Consider the following 13,303-nt stretch of genomic DNA (forward strand, 5'->3'; position numbering starts at 1 on the left):
TTTAGACCAGAGTAAACTTCTTTGAGTATTTTAAGTCTGCTAATCACATATATATTTTGTATTTCCAAGACTGAAATTAAAAACTACAAAAAGCACATATGTTCAGGGTAAAAGCAAACAACTATTTATGTAAAGATTATTAAGAGCCAAGATTTTAGAAGAATTTGTTAGCATGAAGTTAAAGTGTACAGTTAAAATCTAAATAATATTAAATTGCATTTTGAAATAACAGCTGGACTTTTTTGCCTAAAAGGATGTACAAAAATTGCTTATTGCAATAATCTCTCTCAAAAACATACTTTGCATATATGTTTATTATTTTACATAGGAAAAATACATTATAGACTATCATCCATCAATATTGTTAAAAACACAGTTGCTTTCTTTACACGGACATTAGTAGCCAGTACAAGAAGTTGTAGGCTATGATAGAGCATAGTAAAAATCACATAGCAGAAAGTCAAAATTAAAATAAATTTAAGGCAATATTCAATAATAAACCTTTCTCCAAGCTAAAGGAGAAATGACTTCTAAAGAAGTCAACAAGGGAAGAATGGATAAGGATTATAGCAATCATACTCTTTGCTGAAGATGAAGTGTGAATTAAGAATGAACTGGTAATTTTAGGCAAACTGTTATACTGAGAGGAAGGAATAGAGATTTTTCTGTTCAACCTGTACTGAGACAAATAGAAAGGAAAACCTTTATAAATCCTAGAGGTATTATTCAAACTGAGGGCAGAAATGATTACATAACACAAATTTGCGAGTATGGTGATGCATGCCTGTATTCCCAGTACCTAAGTATCCATGACAAGGAGCATCAAGAGTTCAAGGCTATTCAGGAAAGAAAGAAAAGGAAAGGGAGGGAGAAAGGGAGCAAGGAAAGGAAGGAGGGAGAGTGGGAAAGAAAGAAAAGAAAGGAAGGAAGGAAGGAAGGAAGGAAAAAGAAAGAAAGGAAGGAAGGAAAGAAAGAAAAGAAAAGTAAGAAGAAGGAAAAAAGGAAGGAAGGATTTGCTTCTTTCAAAAATGCCTTTCTGTGGTGTTATAAGACATTTCAGGGTATTTTTAAAGAAGCATATCATCATATTGATCAAATCTCTAAAATATTTCTTCAAAACAGTCAAAGCACATGCCTGTTTGTTTATACTTGGTGTACTTTTTTAGATATCTACATATGATTCTTATATTCCACCAATTTAGGCTGCAACTCAACCTTCTTTTACCACATACTGCTGTTTACAATTTTGTATTGAGATGGAAGATGCAGGAGCTATAAATAAATATTTCCATTTGATGTCTACACAAACATTTGCTGATAAATCACATAGTGAGAGGTTTATATATTCTTTGTAAGTTAGGAGATGAAAAGCCACATGTCTCTTCTGAATAAACATTAGCTAAAGAAACAGTCTATGACAATAGCTGCCTTTTCTAGCTCTGTCTCCACAAAGAGCTAGAGAGAAGCTTGTGCTAATGTGTCTATAAAAACAACATTAAATTATTCCTGTAATCTAATGGTGTTAGACACACTTGGTACAAAATGATAGCTACTTCTAAATGTCATTTTCCAAAATCAAATGGCCTCTCAAAGGAATGATAGGCAAGATTAGCTGCCAACATTTGTTCTTGCAGAGGGCAGACAACCTGGCTAAGTAAAAGGTTCTTGGCATACATACACCATGAAAGAGGTTCTTCTTAGCCGGCAATTAGAGCACCAAAGGAGTACTTGAAAACGTAAGCTTGATTGAAATTCATAAAGTTTACTAATACCAGTAATGAAGATGAAAAGACATAAAGAAGTAAAGGAGGAAGTGTGAAGAAGAAAGGGAGAAGAAAGAAGTTGGCCAGAACAAAGCAAATTGAAAACATACACTTTGATCTCTTATTGGTAGAAAGTAGAGCAGAACTTTCCCATTGCAGAGACTTTGCAACTTTGGAAAACTATACTTCAGAAATAAATTAGTAGGGCTAGGAAGTTGGCTCAGTGGTAGAGCGCTTGCCTTGCATGCACGAGGCCCTGGGTTCAATTCCTCAGCACTACATAAGCAGGAAAAAAAAGCCGGAAGTGGCACTGTGGCTCAAGTGGTAGAGTGCTAGCCTTGAGTTGAAGAGCTGAGGGACAGCGCCCCAGGCCCAGAGTTCAGGCCCTACGAGCGGACCAAAAAAAGAAAAAAGAAAGAAAGAAATTAGTAATGAGGTATGTATTTGGATGTTACCTAGAATTATTTGAGAAAGCCAAATAAATGAAATACATAATGTTTTCTTGATAGATTAATACATAATGGTAAATCCTTTGGAGAATATCATCCCAATCACTAACTTCATTAAATAGCATATGAAGATGCCTAAGATATATAAGAGGGGTTTTATAGTGCTATACAAGGCTTTATCACATCTTATAAATTAAATCTATATGATTACTCATACATGTATACGATTACTCATACATATATGATTAATCATACATGTAAGACCATACAACTAATTCTGGAATTAGAATTTAACATTAGGTAGATGTTTGGGTGTCATGTTTCATCCATATATTCTTATTATGTTAAAACTTTTATCAGTATGTATTGACCTGTAATACACAGAATTTATTTATCCTATCTTGCATTGACTTATAATACACACAGAAATAATTGATGTATCCTGTCTTCCAACTATACTATTGTTTAACCCTACCTGTCTCTTCCTAAGGTGTCAGGCAACCAACAAGACTTGCCCCATGAATTACATTTGGAATAATCACCTCTGCAGATGCCTAGCTCAGCAAGATTTCATGTTTTCTTCAAATACTGAAGATGGTAAGTGGAATTATATTTTGTTCCATATCTAGGCTATATTTCAATTAAGATACACTTTCCTACTTAACCTTCTTGTAAAATCCGATAGTCATTCTTTGAAATAAGTTACCACAAAACAGGACATTTCCTACATCATAGTGTAATTATTTTTAACTTCTTTGTAAAGGAACTTGCCCATCTTGGTACAGTCTGTTTTAAGGAAAAACACAAGGAAAATGTGTTTAAATACACTGAATTGTTTTTGCATACTTAGACTCCAGTAAGGTACAATGAAAAATGTACTGGGTTTTTGTTTTTTTTTTCTGTTTTGTTTTGGTGTGTGTGTGTGTGTGTGTGTGTGTGTGTGTGTGTGTGTGTGTGTGTGTGTGTGTGTGTGTGTGTGTGTGTGTGTGTGTGTGTGTGTGTGTGTGTGTGTGTGTGTGTGTGTGTGTGTGTTTTGTCTAGACACGACAAATGGATTCCATGATATCTGTGGCCCCAACAAAGAGTTGGATGAAGAGACGTGCCAGTGTGTCTGCAAAGGGGGACTTCGTGCTTCCAGCTGTGGACCTCACAAAGAACTAGACAGAGACTCATGCCAGTGTGTCTGTAAAAACAAACTCTTCCCCAACTCATGTGGGGCCAACAGAGAATTTGATGAAAATACGTGCCAGTGTGTATGTAAAAGAACCTGCCCAAGAAATCAACCCCTAAATCCTGGAAAATGTACATGTGAATGCACAGAAAATCCACAGAAATGCTTCCTAAAAGGGAAGAAGTTCCAACATCAAACTTGCAGGTAAGCTATCTCCATGAATAGCATCAGTTCCTCTTGCTGAAAATCAAACATTCTCAACCAAAAACAGTTTTCTTAACCAAGCTCATTAGAACTTCCATGAATGAATGCTGAGCTTTCATGACATTGAATTCACTCCTCCCCCAAAAAAATAAAGAGCTAGACATGAATGTTGACATGAATTCTTGTCTCAGAGAATCATGCAAGTGGTGTGTGGTATGAATCACAGAGATTGTTAGTTATATTCACAATATAGCCAAGCAATCTACACTTATACTCACAGAAAAAAAAAAACCAATACATTCAGATGTAATGTAGGACAAACTGTTCTAAATAAATTTTAATGTAAAAATTACAAATAATTTGTGTAAATGGCAATTCTCACTGTAGAATGTTATCTAGAAATGAAAACATTTATGTTAAAGAATTTAATGGACTTAGTGAGATATATTAATACATTGTTTAAATTTACTCAAACCTCATTACTTAAGTCTTGGCTTTTTCCCCATTTTTCATCATGGAAAAATATGATGTTATTGGATCCACTGACCTTCAATATTAATCTATGAAGTTATACCTTTATAAACTCAGAGTAAGGTAAACTGCTATTTAACTAGACCTGTGTTTTCACATCTTCTCCCATAATCCTTCAACGGTTTTCTAGCACTCATACCTTCTCACATGAGAAATTTTAATGTCTCTAGTTCTATATTCCTTTTCCCTTAATTTATAGACATTCCTCTCTATATTATTATTATTATTATTATTCCTGTCTAATAGTATTATTTTACTCTGATACTGAGCAATCCTATTCTGTCTTCTTCAGACCTTCTCAGAAAGTAAGCCAGTGTTTTTGTTTGTCAGTTGTGGAACTTCAACTCAAGGTTTAGGTACTGTCTCTGAGCTCTTTTGCTCAAGGCTAGTGCTCTACCACTTTAAGCCACAGCCCTACTTCTGGTTTTTGAGTTGTTAATTGGAGATAAGAGTCTCTCAGAGACTTTTCTGACCAGGCTGGCTTTGAACCACGATCTTCAGATCTGAGCCTCCTGAGTAGCTAGGATTACAGATGTGAGCCACCGGTGCCGGGCTCTAAGCAGGTGTTTTTGAGCTTTACCTCTTCTTCATCTCCCATTTACCCCGTAGCCTATAGTTTGGTTTATGGCCTCTGTGTAAAAGTCCTAATTCAGCTATGGCTAGCTTCCAAGGCACCAGAGCTAGTGGAGAATTTTGTATTGATCTACTTTGTCATTTCTGATGCCCTTCCTTTAAGATCAGTTCTTTTTAGTCTGATATGAGGTAGTTTCCTAGCTGTCCATTAGATTTTCAGATCATTTACTGTAAGTGACTTTCACTGGATTCTCTCCTCCCATCAACTCTCTAAAGTATGAATAGAAGATGACATTTCAACGGATAAAACTGAAATATCATGTATATGTGCTTTAGTTTGTGTTAATGTTCACTATTACTTTTTCTTCCATAGGAGTAAAGCCTGTCTTTTTATTTTCAGGAGTTTTGTACTTTCATTTTGTTTTTATTTATTCTATTGTATTTTCTATTTTCTTTTAAGTAGTTTTACAAAGAAGTTGCCAACAGTTTATGAATATAATGCTTCTTGGTCAGTATCACTCCTTTTAAAGTTCTCATTCATCCCTGCCAACCCAACTTTTCCCTCTTTTTTAAATTGTATAGGATATGCATTGACTTTCAAGTACCTTTTCAAGTACCTATTTCCTGATGTTTATTTTATTGTACTATAATTCAGCCTTTTTAAGGAATTACACTGAGTCCTGTTCTGATTGCCATGTTTCCGTTAATTTGCATTCATTTGCATACCAAAGTATTTACTTATATATTTATAAACTATTTCTAACTTCTGAGGGAAAAAAAGCATGAATCCTTTGTCTCTCTAGGCTTAACACTTCTTTCTAAGGCTTTGCAGATTCATTTCTTTGCAAATGATGAAATATTATTCTTTGTAATGGAGGAGTAAAATTTTGTTGTATATTTATACCACATTTTCATGCTCCATTCATTCATTGTGAGACATTTGAACTGATTCCATACAATTTTTATTTCTACGACCTGTCACTTTAGGTACCACACAGACTTCGGTGAACCTATGGATCTTACTGCTTATATTTTTTTTCCTCTCCTTATGTCCTAGAGAATCTTAATACCTCAATTTTCCTTTTTAAAATACTTCAAGCAATAATTACATTTTAAATTATTTACATATTTCTACTTTGATGACCAATATGGCGTTACAAACTGCATTATTTTTATTGTTGTTGTTGGTCCTGGGGCTTGAACTCTATACCTGGTTGCTGTCCCTGAGCTTTTGCTCTCAAGGAAAGTGCTCTTCTAACACTCTTAGCCAAAGCACCATTTGCAGTTTTCTGGTTGTTAACTAGAGATAATCCTCACAGATTATCTTGTGGGCTGGCTTCCAACTGCAGTCATCAAATCTCAGCCTTCTGAGTAGCTAGGATTACAGGCATGAGCCATCAACACTCAACACAAACTACATTATTACATCCAGAAACACACTATTGTGTTTTGTTTCATTTGCCATACTGAGGATTGAATCCACAATTGCATGTATTCTAATCTAGTGTTAAATCAGTAAACTCTGAGCTTCATCCCCTGTACCAAGACTTTCAATTTACTGCAACTTTTTTCATGTTCAGTTTTTCTAAGTGTGTAATTCCCAGGTTTGTGATGGCAAATGGAGCAAAAGAGAATTTTAGTATTATGTATTTACTTGTTTTTTATTACATCTCATCCTCTTGTAATATTCATTCCAAAAGTGTGAATGCCATGTTAATCAGCAACTTTTATTGACCATTGAGAGCTGTATCCTTTTTAAGTAGAGGAATTACATTCATAATATGACAATAGATTTGTATTTAAGAATTGCTTTAAAACACTGAGTAGATATGCTTTCTTTTCTAGAGTAAAAGATAAAATTCAAAACTAAGATGTAGAGTTTTCATTGTAGCACACTTCTAAACTTCCACCTTAGCCATCCTGCATTTTTTTTCCTGTACCCTCATTCTACATGTTGGGCATATTCATACTCGGAAAAGTTCTTAGAAGAAAGACAATTCACTGGAACTTTTAAGCTGCCAACAGATTAGCTGGTAATTTGCCCTTTCAACAACACTAGAAATTGAGAGTCTAGTATTGAGGGACAGGAAGTCCCAGTGATGAGTGTTGTCTTCTGTCTTCCTTTGCTACAGATGAATGCATTTCACATGGAACCCAGGTGGAGAAAGGAGACTTAGCCACCATCATACAACAAGCTGCTAAGTAGAAACACAAGAGTTGTAGGCAGGGCTGCTCAACAAGGACCACTGAGATGCTGCCAAGATGGCTGTGTTTAATTGCCTGAAAGTCTGGGTCCCATACAAATTCCAGACTTTTGTGAATCCTGCCATGCTTATGTGATCACAGTAACTCAGCAGACCTTAAATATTTATTTTTTTCAAAATTTCTGTTTTATGTTCACTTTCATCCATGAAACACAAAAGCACTTCAAAAGAACGAATGCTTAACAATAGCCCATCCTTCCATTTGTTCTATGAGCAAGCAAGACATGTTCTGAAAGGCTTTTCCATTACTCCGAAATTTTGTAACTCTGTTCGCAAACTTAAACCTATTTATGATCCTGCAACACTTTTGTGATAAAATTAGTCATTTTTGTTCTAATATAAATTCAGGAAAATATGCTAGATGTAGCAAAGTAGCCTAATGAAGTCAGTGTCTTGGTCTTTAACATATGTGCTTCTGTTTCCCTAGTTGTTACAGGCGACCATGTACAAATCGAATGAAGCATTGTGAGCCGGGACTTTCATTTAGTGAAGAAGTCTGTCGCTGTGTCCCCTCATATTGGAAAAGACCACATATGAACTAAGATTGTACTGTTTTCTATTCTTCATTTTTCCATCATGAAAAACTGTTGCCATGGAGAACTGTCTATGAACAGAGAGAGCCTGCGGGGCTGTGATCACAAAGACTAACAGTCTGTTTCCAATCCGTGTGGATAACTTTACAGAAATGGACCGGAGCTTGTCTGCAAAAGGCCTCCTTCAAAGACTGGTTTTCTGCCAGTGACCAAACATCTAAGGCGTTTCTCTTGTGATTTAAAAGGAAAAAGAAAAGAAAAAATAATGACTATATAATTTATTTCCACTAAAAATATTGTTCCTGCATTCATTTTTATAGCAATAACAATTGGTAAAGCTCACTGTGATCAATATTTTTATAACATGCAAAATATGTTCAAAATAAAATGAAAATTGTATTATAAGCTTGTCAGTTTGGTCCCTTACCATTCCTATAGTGTAAGCCAACACAGAAACATACATACACCATGAAAACATGATTTCCTCCTGGTTTTCCAACCAGTTCCAAACCAGTGTTTTTATTGCTCTGAAAACATGTAAATGGAAGCTTTATGGAGGAGAGTCATAAGTCACAACATTTTGCTTAATTTCATCTCAACATTTCACAATTACAAACATTTGTGCACAGGATACTTTCAATTTTGTAACTAAAACACTTCATCACTGGACATATTTTCTTTGAAGAAAATATGTTTTATGTTTTTGCCCAAGCTTTCTGGACCCGTCTACTTATTTAGAATTCCCATGTAATGGACATAACAGGCCATATGACACCAGTTTTGTTGGTTTCATTTTTGTGAAAGACCTTTTTGCTCAGGCTGGCATTGAATTGTGATGCTCCTTAGCCTCCCAAGGAATTAGAATTTTGAGATGAGCCACTATACTGAGTCTCATGACTTTTTAACTTTATTATTATTATAAAGGTGATGTACAGGGGGATTACAATTACATAAATCACGTAATGAGTACATTTCCTTCTATAGAGTATCTCTATCAACCCCACTCTTCCAATCCTTCCCTCCCTTCCCCATTCACTCTTTGTATAGTTCCCTTTCATCAGTGTCCAGTGAGCACCACTGCTACTCTTTTCTATCCCTTTTCCCTCAAAAACAGCTTTTAAGAATAACATCTTCTATTTCCAACTATGTGTTCCATCTACACGGTATTAGCATCCAATTCATGATGTCATACCTTTTCATGTCTAAGAAAATAAAAAGAAAGTGGTCTTTCAAGATTTTTCTCAGTATATGTTTAAATAATATTTTCTAATTTTTAAAGAAAAATTACTCTAAAGCCTCTAACATATGTAGAGCAGCATATGCAGTATAAATCCAATATATTGGATACTGTCTTGAGGGAAGAAATGGAAGGGAAGAAAAGAAGAAAACATAGTAAATTTGACAAATTATTTTTTAATTTCTGCAAAAAGAACAAATTCAGTGGTGATTACAGAATGAAATTGGAAGAAAAAAAAAACCTCTTCCATCCGTTGGGGAGGTATAGTTCTATTTCATAAAATGAGCACTGATTTTTTAAATTCAGTAAAATCTTTTCATACAATCCAAAATTGAAAGCAAACAGATATTATGCTATCTGTTAGTATCATTCTGGCAAGTCATTTTTGGGCTCCATACGCTGGAGCTCTATTAATTCTTCAGCTAATTCAGACAAAAAGCTAAATTTCGATAAGCCACACCAGTCCATGTAAAAGATATTAAAAACTAAATTAGCAACTAAATACTGATACATTAAATACTAATTCTCATCAGTTTGCCAACAAAATAGATACCAACAGACAGAATGTGAGAAAGACAGAGAAAGTTAGAGGGAGTGCCAGACAAAAATAAATAAAGCCATAGCATGCCAGAAATCAAGAGTAGCACAGACAATGATAATACATTACAGGAGTTAGTTGCAAACAGTCTTACATTGGCCACAAAATCCCACTTCAATTCATTGTAATGAGTGTGACATTGAATCACCAATTAAAATTGAATAGAAAGAAAGCTAAGTTTTGAATATAAGCAAATGTGAACCACCAAAAAGCTAAACAAGTCCATAAGAATGTAGATAAACTTTGCAAAAGTCTCCCAAGATACCAATAGTCAGCCAAAGGATAAAGTGAAGAAAACACTGGGAGATTCCAGCAGCAATTAATAGATCCAAAACTTGAATTTATTTTTATTTTTATTTTTTTGGTCAGTCGTGGGGCCTGAACTCTGGGTCTGGGCGCTGTCCCTCAGCTCTTCAGCGCAACACTACCACTCTACCACTTGAGCCACAGCGCCACTTCCAGTCTTTTCTGCTTATATAGGTCCTAGGAATCGAACCCAGGCCTCATGCATGCAAGGCATGCACTCTACCACTGAGCCACCTTCCCAGACCCAAAAACTTGGAAATTGTACAAACAAAATTCTATGTCCAGAAACTTAATAGTGTGCAACTTGCAACTTAAAAGGCTGAGGTCTAAAATGTTTTGGTAAACAATTCTATAAAATTTAGCTTTATGTGTGTGTGTGTGTGTGTGTGTGTGTGTGTGTGTGTGTGTGTGTGTGTGTGTATGAGACTTTTGACTTTTACTAAGAGCTTGAGTGGAAACTGCTTCTACTATTAGAATTTCTAAAAATGACCTTCATCCTCCATGTGTACACTACTGAACAGTTTGAAGGACATGCATATTCATCCAGAGAGAACTTTCAGGGAGACACAAAGGGTCAGGAAGTTATAGGCATGTATGTTAGAGTTTATCTGTAGCATGTTCTTGAAGACATTTCACTCATTGGACAGAAGAAGAGACATGAGCTGAGCTGGTTCCTACTGCTGTTGTTAGGACATTATGTCAAACCTTCCAATTAAACTCCTTAGTTGTTTAAGTTCCCTTTTTTATTTTGTCTGTATAGAAACTACAAGGTAACAACAAACAATGTTCTCTTGGCTCATACTTCTATACTCTCCCCAAGGTTTGAGTTTTCATTGGGAGATATTTCAAAGGTAGTCAACTGTAAGATAGTTGAATTCCAGAAGGTTCTGAAAAAAAGTACTATTTTTACTTAGGTGTACATTCTAAAAGTAGTATTACTTTTAAGTAGTAGTATTTAGTACTTAGTAGTACTTAGTACTTTAAAAGTACTTAAGTACTAAGTACTTGTACTTTTAAGTAGTATTACTTAAAGTACTATTCTCAGGTAACTATATAATCTGAAAATTCATAAGACATCTGACAAATTATAAAATTGCTGTAAAATTACATTATAATTAGCAAACTTATCTGTCAATGTGTTTGAATTTTTGCTACCTTGGAATTTTTTTTTAACTGGGAGTAACTAGCTGTTAACTTACTCAACTATAAACTAAACTTTGTCACATCTTTTCATTCTATATTGTTCAACTCATTGCTTAAAGAAATATATGCATATATGTGTATTATATAATATATGTATATTACAATAGAAAATTCCACTCCAATTGAGATTTGAAATCATAAAGCAAGTTTTTAATGTTGACTTCTCCGCTAATGGTATCCTGAGCAAGTCACCCAGCCACTAGAGTCTCAGCATATTTATTTGTGAAGGGAAAGAGCTGGATTAAGATTATGGATACAGTTTTGTTTCTGATGTTACCAAGTTTATACTAAACTATCTGGAGGGAAATCAAAACCAAAATATCTTTAAGGACTTTATGGAAATTAAGACTGGTGACCCTCTTAAGGAACTATTTACTTAAAAATTTTTTCCATGTAAGAAACTATAAACAACAACAGCAATAAAAAATTTCTTCATTCTAGTGTTATTCTAATTTTTACTTTAATTCTAAAAAATACAGATAAAGCTCAAGATGTCATTTTTCTTGATTCCTTCAGATCAAAGGTAATACATGAAGGCTGAAAATTTTCTTTGTAAAAACTTGGGGAAAAAAACAAACCCATACAAATTTCATAAAATTATATATATTATATATATTACATATATATGTCTTATTTCTTGTTAATTACTTCTAAACCTCAATCAGATGCATGTACACTGGCATTCAATCCAGAAAAAGACTATGAAGCAGAAATTGATTCTTTTGGGGAGAATATTTTTAGGACTGGGCCTGCATCACCAGGAAACTTAAGAATGTTCCAATGCTGCTGCTACAGGCTGAACCACTGGGCTTGAGACATGGCTGTCAACAGACAGGGATGCCTCTTCTGATTAAAAAAATAAAACTCTGAGTCACCATTAAAATCTTTAAGGCCTTTTAAATAATGAGTGACTCCACATGAAAGAGAATAATTATATCTTAAACAGAAATACTTCTAGTTGCTAAGATAAAATTTATCAATACCTTATTCAGTTTAAATCTGAGTGTTTAAAATATTGGCAGTGAGGGAACTGGCATGGAAAATGTCCCTTAAAGTTCCTAAGCTTCACACTGAACTTAGAATAAGCACCACTAATTTCATAACATATAGCTTGCTAATAAAGTTAGCTGTAATTATTACACCACACTACTGTTTAAAAAGATATGATAGCTCAGAATGGCTATGCTGGTAATTCTCATCCATTTATAGCATACTTGAACTTAATTTTTATTCTTTCTTTAAGAAAAACAAATTTACAGATGTCCCCTGAAATCCAGCATAGCTTTTTTTTTTTTAATATAAAGAACAGAAGGCTCAATCAATGCAATTCAAAGCACAGCTGATTATCAGGGGTTACGGATTAAAATGTAGAACTGTGAGACATTGGGGGAGGAGAAGTATTTATTTTAGAAATATAACTGTAATTTTCTGAGTTCCCGGTATACTTTAGATATGAAACCCTTGTCCGTTGTATGGCTAGTGAAGATCTATCTTCTCCCAATCCATGGGCTTTTTATTGATCTTACGAGCTATGGCCTTTGCCATGCAGAAGCTCTGCAACTTCATGCAATCCCATTTGTCCAACCTTTCTTTGATTTGTTGTATTTCTGGGTCTCTATTAAGAAAATTTTGGCCTGAGCCAAGGAAACCTAGGGTTCCTCCTATTCCATCCTGTAATGTTTTCAGCGTGTCTGCTTTGACTCCGAGGTCTTTGATCCATTTGGAGTTGATTCTGGTGCAGGGTGATATATAAGGATCTAGCTTTAGTTTTCTACAAGTAGTTAACCATTTATTGAAGAGGCTGTCTTTCTTCCATTCTATTTTTTTAGCTCCATCATCGAAGATTGGATGGTTATAGGTCTTTAGGTTCATCTCTGGGTTTTCAATTCTATTCCATTGGTCCTGAGGTCTGTTCTTATGCCAGTACCAACCTGTTTTGATTACTATGGCTTTGTAGTAGAGTTTCAACTGCCCAATAGATAAGTGGGCTAAAGACTTAAAGAGAAACGTCTCTGAAGAGGAAAGAAGGATGGCCAATAGACATATGAAGAAATGCTCAACCTCCCTAGGCATAAAAGAAATGCAAATCAAAACAACATTGAGATACCACTTTGCTCCAGTTAGAATGGCTATAATCAAGAACTCTAACAACAGATGCTGGAGGGGATGTGGAAAGAAGGGAACTTTACTATATTGTTCGTGGGAGTGTAAACTTGTTCAACCACTTTGGAAAGTAGTTGCAGGTTCCTCAGAAGACTCCACATAGAGCTCCCCTATGACCCAGCAATCCCACTTTTGGGCATTTACCCAAATGTTTACAAACAAGAGCACACTAAAGCTACCAGCACAACTATGTTTATTGCAGCATTATTTACCATAGCTAAGATATGGAACCAACCCAGATGCCCCTCCGTAGGTGAATGGATCAAGAAAATGTGGTATATATACACAATGGAATTCTATGCCTCCAT

The 13,303-nt window shown here is 35.0% G+C and overlaps 1 protein-coding gene across 1 annotated transcript in view; it reads left to right on the plus strand.

The window, feature by feature from the left end:
* The window catches only part of Vegfc (vascular endothelial growth factor C), a 97,599-nt gene extending 89,706 nt beyond the window's left edge, over positions 1-7,893 (plus strand). The window contains exons 5-7 of the mRNA XM_070016448.1: positions 2,703-2,809; positions 3,254-3,587; positions 7,383-7,893. Of these exons, the coding sequence (XP_069872549.1) occupies positions 2,703-2,809; positions 3,254-3,587; positions 7,383-7,497 (556 nt within the window). The 3' untranslated portion in view covers positions 7,498-7,893. The remainder of the gene's footprint in view (positions 1-2,702; positions 2,810-3,253; positions 3,588-7,382) is intronic.
* The last annotated feature ends 5,410 nt before the right edge of the window (positions 7,894-13,303 follow it).

Source organism: Dipodomys merriami, unplaced genomic scaffold (genome assembly GCF_024711535.1).
Source record: "Dipodomys merriami isolate MVZ:Mamm:240054 unplaced genomic scaffold, mDipMer1.0.p SCAF_12, whole genome shotgun sequence".
Classification (NCBI taxonomy): domain Eukaryota; kingdom Metazoa; phylum Chordata; class Mammalia; order Rodentia; family Heteromyidae; genus Dipodomys; species Dipodomys merriami.